This window comes from Anolis sagrei, chromosome 4, assembly GCF_037176765.1.
Source record: "Anolis sagrei isolate rAnoSag1 chromosome 4, rAnoSag1.mat, whole genome shotgun sequence".
NCBI lineage: Eukaryota > Metazoa > Chordata > Lepidosauria > Squamata > Dactyloidae > Anolis > Anolis sagrei.
Window position 1 is genome coordinate 139,428,395 of NC_090024.1, and position 10,502 is coordinate 139,438,896.

The window sequence follows — 10,502 nt, forward strand, 5'->3', positions numbered from 1 at the left end:
TGAAAATGTTTCATTTATATATTTAAAATATATTATGTATTGCTAATTTCGCATAGACTCCGAGGTTGCTCTTTACGTTCTTGTGACACACTAACACGCTGCAGCATGACACACAGTTTGGAAAGCTCTTCCATAGTCAGTTACCTAACTGAAATCAGTGGAGTGGATTGTACATTTGCAACCCAAACATTACTAGAGTTAATGACTAACATTATCCACGTGATTGGATTGGGGAGAGCACAAGCCAGTAAACGCCCGAACCATGCAGGTAACTATAGATAGGTCCTTACAAATGTATATGATAAATGCCTAATTTGCAGTGTTAATTATTTTGAAACTTTTTCTTTATTGATTCAAGCACAGAGTGTTTGAGGACTGGGACATCCGTAGGGATACCAAGGTGCTTGTTTATAAAGCTATTCTCCTCCCAACCCTGCTATATGCCTGTGAGACGTGGAGTATCTACAGATGTCACATGCAACTCCTGGAATGATTCCATCAGAAATGTGCCAAGAGGAAAGCACATCAAGCCAACCCTGACCAGGACCATCTTCCACCTTGAAACTGATGCCCTCACTGTGGGAGAACATGCAAGTCAAGAATACTTAGGCGATCCCTCGTTGGCCTAGTAGGATAGTCTTCCAGAATCAGTATTCTTGTGGATCTGTAGGTGACTGTGGAGCCCTATTCTTGACCTGCATCATCTCCTGCAGTGAGGGCATTGGTTTCCAGGTGGAAGGCGGTCTTGGTCGGGGTTGGCTTGATGCACCTTCCTCTTGGCACGTTTCTCTCTTTCACCCTCCGTTTGGCCTCTTCAAATTCTGCAGCACTGCTGGTCACAGCTGACCTCCAGCTGGAGCGCTCAAGGACCAGGGCTTCTCAGTTCTCAGTGTCCATGCCAGAACATTTAAGGTTGGCTTTGAACCCATCTTTAAATCTCTTTTCCTGTCCACCAACATTCCGTTTTCCGTTCTTGAGTTCGGAGTAGAGCAACTGCTTTGGGAGACGGTGGTTGGGCATCTGGACAATGTGGCCGGTCCAACGGAGTTGATGGCGGAGGACGATCACTTCAATGCTGGTGGTCCTTGCTTCTTCCAGGATGCTGACGTTTGTCCACTTGTCTTCCCAAGAAATTTGCAGGATTTTCCAGAGGCAGTGCTGATGGAATCATTCCAGGAGTTGCATGTGACGTCTGTAGACAATCCACGTTTCGCAGGCATATAGCAGGGTTGGGAGGACAATAGCTTTATAAACAAGCACCTTGGTATCCCTATGGATGTCCCGGTCTCAAACACTGTCTGCTTCATTCGGAAAAATGCTGCACTCGCAGAGCTCAGGTGGTGTTGTATTTCGGTGTCAATATTTTCTAATGTTACAGCATTAAGCTGTATCTCTGGCATTAGAGAGGGGTTGGCTGGAACAGCACTTTGTTTTTCTCGATGTTCAATGACAGGCCGAGCTTCTTGTATGCTTCTGCAAAGGTGTATAGAGTGGCTTGAATAGAGTGGCAAGAATAGGGCTCCACAGTCACCTATGGACCCACTACCAGTACACCGATCTTGGAAGACAATCCTACTTGGACAATGAGGGATCGCCTAAATAAAATAATAATAATAATAATAATAATAATAATAATAATAATCTAAAATAAAAATAATAAATTTACCAGTGTAATTTCATGTGCCTACTCAGATGTAAGTCGTGTTGCATGCATAAAGACTTACATCCAAGTAAGTTTGTGTGTGTGTTGCAGCCTAAATCAAACTGCACACGCTGAAAATGTTAAATAAACAAATTGTTACTTTTCCTGAATGATGTTATTTAGTACTGAGAAACTGTTTACATATTCGGAAAACTGAATGAGGGTTCTACAGGGGCTGTAAATCACACAGTATTGAAAGGAAGTCCCAGCTGGCCTTATCAGTCTCAGTGTAAAATTGTTAGAGGTCTCCCCACCAGCTAATAAATTTGATTCAGGGTTGTTTCTGCTGACATTTGTGCAAACCCTCTGAGAATGATTGTTACTGTAGTGTGCTTTCCACAAAGTGTATTCAGAACTGAAATGCTACTTTCTGCTTTTACAGCGGTTGAAGAATGAAGCTCTACATTACTGTTTTAACAGCCTCTGGTCAATATATGTACTGTCTAACTGACTCCCAGTACCCGTAATTTTTTTTAACTGGCATCTTTTTTAGTCATCTATGGGGTGTTCTGAATTAATACAGATATAGAAAATAATGAACAGCTCTTCTCCCCATCCCATCACATTCCCTTGTGTTAGCCTGGCTATGCACTCATTTGCTCTGAACACTGGAAACAACTGAAAAGATTAACCAGTATATCTAAGATGCATTCACAGGTACATGGAGTATGACTCTGGATTAAAGCACGAGCCTCTGGTTCAAACATCACACTCACTAGAACCCAATAATTCCTTCACAATTGTATTGGTCTACCATAGTAATGTATGCATAGCAGAGGAAAAAATAAAAATTTGTTATATGAGTTTTTTTATTATTAGTTACTTCTAATCCCTGTGGTACTTCTATAATGTTTGTTGGTTCCTTTCCCCACACTTGGTTCATGCTACTTCTGTGCTTATTCCATACTTAGCAAAGTCCTGTTTTCATCAGTGTCTACTAGCCAATGATAGTAGTTTCCAATATAACAATGCGTTTAGATCAGTGATTCTCAACCTTCCTAATGCCGCGACCCCTTAATACAGTTCCTCATGTTGTGGTGACCCCCAACCATAACATTATTTTTGTTGCTACATAACAGTAATCGTGCTACTGTTATGAATCGTAATGTAAATATCTGATATGCAGGATGTATTCTCATTCACTGGACAAATTTGGCACAAATGCCCAATATGCCCAAATTTGAATACTGGTGGGGTTGGGGGGATTGATTTTATCATTTGGAAGTTGTAGTTGCTGGGATTTATAGTTCACCTACAATCAAAGAGCATTCTGGACCCCACCAACAATGGAATTGAGCCAAACTTGGCACATAGAACTCCCATGACCAACAGAAAATACTGGAAGGGTTTGATGGATATTGACCTTGAATTTTGGAGTTGTAGTTCACCTACACCAGAGAGCACTGTGGACTCAAACAATAATGAATCTGGACCAAACTTGGCACGAATCCTCAATATGCCCAAATGTGAACACCAGTGGAATTTGGGAAAAATAGACCTTGACATTTGGGAGTTGAAGTTGCTCAGATTTATAGTTCACATATAATCAAAGAGCATTCTGAACCCCACAAATGATAGAATTGGGTCAAACTTCCCACACAGAACCCCCATGACCCACAGAAAATAATGTTTTTTCAGATGGTCTTTGGCAATCCCTCTGACACCCACTCACCCCCCCCCCCCCCAGAGTCCTGAGAAACTCTGGTTTAGATGCTGGTAATGTGAAATTGGAGAGTAAACAGTTACTAATACCTGCAGAAATATATCTGTACTGCAAATTTAAGCTGGTTTAATTATCTACCTCTCCAGGAGCCTGTAACTGAGAATGCTCTTTGTCCCCATCAAAACAGTAACCAAGATACTTTGGGAGAAAGCCAGAATGGGCAAATGTGTTTAAAACCAATTTACATATGAAGCATAGAAATAGCTTTGTAGTTGGGTGCAATAATTCTTGTAAAATACAATTGAAAATGGTTTAGGAAGCAGTGGGCAATAGATTGGTGGCTAATACAGACTGTGTTTTACTGTTTAAATTTATTTTCAACGTAGGCTGGACCAGCGGCGCTCTCTGTTTATGCTCTGCGCTTGGGACCAGGAGAAGACATCCTTTCTACCTTGGTCAAATTTGTGAAAGACAAGAAGCTAAAATCTCCCTTCATCATGACTTGCGTGGGGAGCATCACCAAAGCAACATTGAGACTAGCAAATGCCACAGCTTCAAATACTAATAAGGTATCAGGATATTCATGAAGGTTTATCTAATGCAAAATTTATTCCTGGAGAGAGTCTCAGTTGCAACTGAGAGACACCTCCTTGCAGGATAGTAACACATTTAGGCATTCCTTGGACAATGTCTTTGTAGATGGCCGATTCTCTCACATCAGAAGCAACTTTCAGTATGTAACCAAATCATAGGATGCCTATGCCCTACACTGCTGAAGAAATTATATTTCGATATTACACCACCTGACATCTGTCGGGAAGCAACAGCCAGTAATGAAAAGACCAAGGCATTGACATATCTGGCCCATCTTCTGTTTGGCTATCAGCCAGCAAACCAATGCTTTAAATCAATAAATAGCTTCCTAAGATCTACAGAGATAATTGCAGGAACACCTCAGCAAGTGAGAGTCCAAAAATGGCAGTTAAAACCTGGAACCTCAATCTGTGGCTGATACCAGATGACAAACTCCCTCCTGGGCACACAAAAGACTGGCACTGAACAGACTACGCTCTGGTACCACAAGTTGCAGAGCTAATCTTAAGAAATGGGGCTACAAAATGGAGTCCACGACATGAGAATGCAGAGAAGAGCAAAACACAGACCACCCACTACAATGCAGCCTGAGCCCTGCCACATGTGCAATGGAGGACCTTCTCACAGCGACACCAGAGGCACTCTAAGTGGCCAGCTTCTGGTCAAAGGAAAATTAGTATAATGCCAAGTTTTTAACTTTGTTTGTGTTTTTTTAAATACATTACAACTGTTCTCTCAATTCGCTTCTGACACAATAAATAAATAAATAAATGGTTGCAACTGACCTCTAAGTGTAGACTTCCTAGATGGCTTCTCTTTCAGTAATAAGTCTAGACTAGAGTTTTCCAAACATCATGTTAGTGACACTCTTTTTAGACACACATCATTTCACAACACAGTAATTCAGTTTTACTAGCAAACTGGAGGTTAAACCCACCCCTCGTAAGGGATCAGGACACACACGCAAATCGTGATAACGAAATGTATGGTGGCACAACATATCTTATGATATATTTTAATATATGATTAGTAAGATAATAACATACATTTCCAAAATTTTGTCATGCCTTGTTATGATTGCATCACACACCTCCACATTGCAGCCAACATATTAATGTGTAATGACACACAGTTTGGAAAGCTGTAGTCTGGTGGTAGGATTTTAAAATAGAAGGCCTTACTTAGTGGCCCTTAAGGGAAGCCTGAGAATGCTTGCAGAGCAGTTGCAGAATTTGCAGTGAAAATGTCTTCCATTGCTACGTCACTCCTTCTCCTAATGCTGCTGCTTTTCTTTTCTTGCAGATTGTTCACCTAGATGAACGTTTTGAAATTGTTTCCTTGGTTGGGACTCTGAATGAAGCTCCTCACCTACATATCTGCCTGTCTGACAAGGATGGCAAGACTATTGGGGGGCATGTTGTGAGTGACTTGGAAGTCTTCACCACAGCTGAGATAGTGGTTGGGGAATGTGATGGCCTGTGGTTCAGTCGGGAGATGGATGGCAGCACTGGTTTCCCAGAACTCGTGATTAGTTCTTGCTCTAAAACAGCTTAGCAGTGCCTGTCCTGTAAATTATGTGTCCCCTCTGCGCCCAAAAGTGGATGAAATAAATGGAGCTGGAGCATGCTTTCTTGCTCTTAAGCGGGCGCCTATTGATCCAGACGTATTTTCACTCAGAGGGAAAGACAATTCTTCAGAGCAAGGACAGAATAAAATAATTTCAAGCTAACTCTTGTCGTTAATTTGCCTTTTGCCAGCACTTCTTCACGCCAAACAAGCGGTGTTTAGCTTTCTCCGAGTAGGGGCTGAGCAGGGCCCCTGGGGGATTTGTGGCACTGATTGGCCGTGAAGAAGGGGATTGGGTTTGGGGGGCTGGGGGAGCAGGGAGGAAAGGTTGAGGTTGGCAGGGAGCTAATGAATGCACTATGTTTGCTCATCTTTACAGAGTCACTTATTACCACTAATTGGGAGGGACAGTTCAAACAAGCACAGAGGAGCAGTTGTCACACGAGCGTGACATGGTTTTAAAGAGGCAGTTATGGAGGATTGCACTGCCTGGTCCTGCCCCCTGATCTCCTTCTGCATCCTGGCTTAGTGCCTAGCACACATCCGACTCAAAGTGGGGCCTTTGTCAGAAGGCCCCATTACAAGTCAGCAGTCTTTTAAAAAAAGGCAAGGCGAGGCAAGTCATTTGAGGGAGCGAGAGACAGACGCACAGCTGTCTCAGGCACTCAGAAAGTCAACAGCTGACGGAAGGGGTGGACTTCAGTTTTGGCTCCAAAAGGATATAAAGATGTGATTGGAATTAATCGGTCACGCATAGTTTAGAGTTGTTCTTCATTAAAAGCCCTTTCCTTGAAGAGCACCTTGTGGCATTTGGAAGCGAAAGCTAACATTAGAAAGTGAATTGCTCATTATTTCACATCTGTGAGATGACACCCTTTGATTTTAAAGTTTCCAAATTAAAATCATCTGACAAGTTTTTGTCAGGTCTTCTAAGATTAAAAATATTGGTAATGGGGAGGAATCTTGTGACAGGGAAAGCTAGGTCACCTCCAACTCCTCCCTTCCCCCAAATTTTGGTCAGTGTTATTGCCCTTTGTTCCCATCACCCAAACAATGTCAGACCCAAAGAAGGAAGTACCAAAATGCTTCCATTTATAACTCCAAGGCACTAATGACTGACTATACTTACTTACTTACTTAAGCGATCCCTCATTGGCCGAGTAGGATAGTCTTCCAGGATCAGAATTCTTGTGGATCCGTAGGTGACTGTGGAGCCCTATTCTTGATCTGCATCTTCTTCTGCAGTGAGGGCATTGGTTTCCAGGTGGAAGGCGGTCTCGGTCGGGGTTGGCTTGACGTGCCTTCCTCTTGGCACATTTCTCTCTTTCACCTTCCATTCGTGCCTCTTCAAATTCTACAGCACTGCTGGTCACAGCTGATCTCCAGCTGGAGCACTCAAGGGCCAGGGCTTCCCATTTCTCAGTGTCTATGCCAGAGTTTTTAAGGTTGGCTTTGAGCCCATCTTTAAATCTCTTTTCCTGTCCACCAACATTCTGTTTTCCATTATTGAGTTTGGAGTAGAGCAATTGCTTAGGGAGATGGTGGTCGGGCATCCGGACAACATGGCCAGTCCAGCGGAGTTGATGGCGGAGGAGCATCGCTTCAATGCTGGTGGTCTTTGCTTCTTCCAGCATGCTGACGTTTGTCCGCCTGTCTTCCCAAGAGATTTCCAGGATATGCTATCTATCTATCTGTCTATCTATCTATCTATCTATCTATCTATCTAAATATGTAATATTCATTTGTGGGATTAACATAACTCAAAAAACACTGGATGAATTGACACCAAATGTGGACACAATACACCTATCAGGCCAACGAATGCCTCCCATTCACAAAACCACATATATACACAAACACACATATATACACATATACACTAATACACACACACACACACACACACATATATACACACAGAAAACACATATACACAGACTGAGCCACAGCAACGCATGGCAGGGGATGGCTAGTCTATCTATATACACATACATACACACACATATATATATACATATACATACTGCAGTATTCATGCATGTTTCTGTATGGCAGGGGTCCACAAACATTTTAAACAGAGGGCCAGGTCACAGTCCCTCAAACTGTTGGAGGGCCGGATTATAATTTGAAAAAAAATGAATGAATTCCTATGCATGCTGCACATATCTTATTTGTAGTGCAAAAAACACTTATACACAATACAATAATTAAAATGAGGAACAGTGTTAATAAATATAAACTTATTAGTATTTCAATGGGAAATGTGAGCCTGTTTTTGGCTGGTGAGATAGGATTGTTGTTGTTGTTGTTGTGTGCTTTTAAGTAGTTTCAGACTTAGGTTGACCCTGAGCGAGGGCCGGGTAAATGACCTTGGGGGGCCGCATCTGGCCCCCGGGCCTTAGTTTGAGGACCCCTGCTGTATGGTAATACAGTGGTGAGCTATTTATTGGAAGGTCTAGATTTCCCTGTCCAGAGCTCCAAAATCTAGTTAAACTTGAAGTAATTTAGATGAGTTAGGATATCTAGATGCCTTGACATAAGAGGACAATGCTGTCAACCTGCCTTTACTGCATCCAGGCCACAGTATCAATAAGTAAAACTGAATATATATCAATACATCTTCAGGTTATACTTGCAATCTTGCTTTCACCTCAACGTTGCCTTGGAATATCCAGGATTTGCAGAATTCAAGTGTTACCCTGTTATCTGCTACACTAAGAATCAGTTCTTTGAATCTATTCAGATGATGAGTAATTGCAAATTATCTGTCTTCTGACATATAACTTCCAGAAGTATCCTAAGACTCAGCAAGAAATAGTGTATCAAAATAATATGACCCTCAAACAGGCAACAATATTATTTCTTAATAAACACTTATGGTCCTTCTCATTTGAACTGCTGCATCTGAAAACAATGGCAAAAAGACTTCTTAATTCTGGCAAGGGAAGATGCCCAGGCTGCTTTTACACAGCAGAAATCCAGTTCCACTCCAGAGAGTCTCCACACACACCCCAAGAACTGTGAAAAAGCTCCTGTGGTGTCCACAAATCTCCCCTCGTGTCGAATAGATTCAACAGAATAACATTCTTTACAAGGAAACAGGTCGATTTATAAATATTTGTTAACATTAGATTATGACCAAATTAGGTTAAAGATGAGAGAAGAGTTAATTATGGAACATTACCCAATACAGATTCTTAAAGATAAATCACCGAGTGGTTTAAAATGGATAAGAAATTATTTGGATTTGAAACATTAAGCCAGAGTTCTAAAACTTATTCTGCTCATGGGAGAACCATTGGATTGCTAAAATGTATAAGCTGTTGTTAAAATATAAAATAGAGGAAGAACAAGTGAAAAATTGTCCGGTTAAGTGAGTTCAAAATATAGGCACACAAATCCAGTTGGAACAATGGGAGAAGGTGTGGACATAAGAGTTGGAAGTTTACTTTGAGTAATGATCTGAGAGAAAACTTTTATTACCTGATATACAGGTGGCGTTTGACACCAGAGAGATTCTCTAAAATGAATAAAGGCAGTTCTAGTAAATGTAGGAAAAGTGAGCACAATGGTGGGTCATTTTATCATTTGTGGTAGTCTTGCAGAAAGAAAAATTGGACTTACACGCAATGCTGGAAGAAATCATTAAGGTTAGATTTATGATGAAATCTGAGTGTTATCTGCTGGAAATGCTGGACAATCATCTAGAAAGAAAATTTGAAAGATGATTACACAATATAACTGTAACAGAGATGGAAGGAACCAGTTATCCCAATGCAAGATTGGCTAATGAAGATCTGTGAAAAAGCCGAGATGAAGAGGTTTACTATGCTGATTAAGGAGAAAACTTTGATCAACATCAAGAAAGATTGCCTTTTCATAACAACAGTCAGGTCAATTGTCAAATGTAGGATTTATGAATTAGAAGAGTAACAGGCTATCCACAAGCAACGCCTTTGGCATTAGCATAAAAGATTCTTGAGTTCACAATCTTGTGCTGGAGGCAACGTCTTGCTGGATGGTGTTATTGTGAACTTGTTGTATGAACCCTGGACTAGAACTGGACTTTGGATTCTGTCTTATGTAAAGGTAAAGGTTTTCCCCTGACATTAAGTCCAGTTGTGTCCAACTCTGGGGGCTGGTGCACACCTCCATTTCTAAGCCGAAGAGCCAGCGTTGTCCATAGACACCTCCAAGGTCATGTGGCTGGCATGACTGCATGGAGCACCGTTACCTTCCTGCCGGAGTGGTATTGATCTACTCACATTTGCATGTTTTCTAACTGCTAGGTTGGCAGAAGCTGGGGCTGACAGCGGAAGCTCACACTGCTCCCCGGATTCGAACCTGGGACCGTTCAGTCAACAATGTCAGCAGCTCAGCAGTTTAACCCACTGTGCCACGGGGGGCTCCCATACTGTCTTACAATTAGTTATACTGTTACTTAATGGCTTGTTTCACCTCAGAACGTGAACACTGACTTGCTGGCTCTGTGATTGTGGATTGTCAAAGAATTCAAGAATTCTCTGTGTATGACCTCTGGACTTGGATACTGACTATCTGTGTTTGAGTGTGAATGAGGCACATCATGACAATTTAATTTGTGTGCATGTGTGTGCAGTTGTGTGTTGTTTGTGTTTTGATGTAGGTTTGCAGTTAGTTGTAGAACATAGCTCTGTACTTTTAGTATTACATATCATATAATGTTGCTTTTTGTATTGTCACTGCCCTTCTATTGTGTTCTCTTTTCTTCTGAATGATTTTTTTAAAAAAAGAATTGCTGTATCAAAGGATGCATAGCCAAAAAAAAAAACAAAACCCTTGGTGCTGAGTCAATTGTGTCATTCAGTGAGACTCCCTTCTTGAATTATTGATGTGGTGAGTCTATGAGTCCTTCTTGGACCAATACTGTGGGCCCAAAAGGCCTCTGAGTTAAACTTCTTCTGGGTTAAACTAATTTGAGGGTGGGGGGGGGTATGT

The 10,502-nt window shown here is 41.6% G+C and overlaps 1 protein-coding gene across 1 annotated transcript; it reads left to right on the plus strand.

The window, feature by feature from the left end:
- Window positions 1-225: 225 nt before the first annotated feature.
- On the plus strand, window positions 226-5,688 carry LOC132772736 (bifunctional protein GlmU-like). The gene is made up of 3 exons (XM_060771594.2): window positions 226-268; window positions 3,752-3,934; window positions 5,262-5,688. Exons 1-3 carry the CDS (start codon window positions 263-265, stop codon window positions 5,511-5,513), a joined length of 441 nt encoding a protein of 146 aa, XP_060627577.1. The 5' UTR covers window positions 226-262; the 3' UTR covers window positions 5,514-5,688.
- Window positions 5,689-10,502: the final 4,814 nt, after the last annotated feature.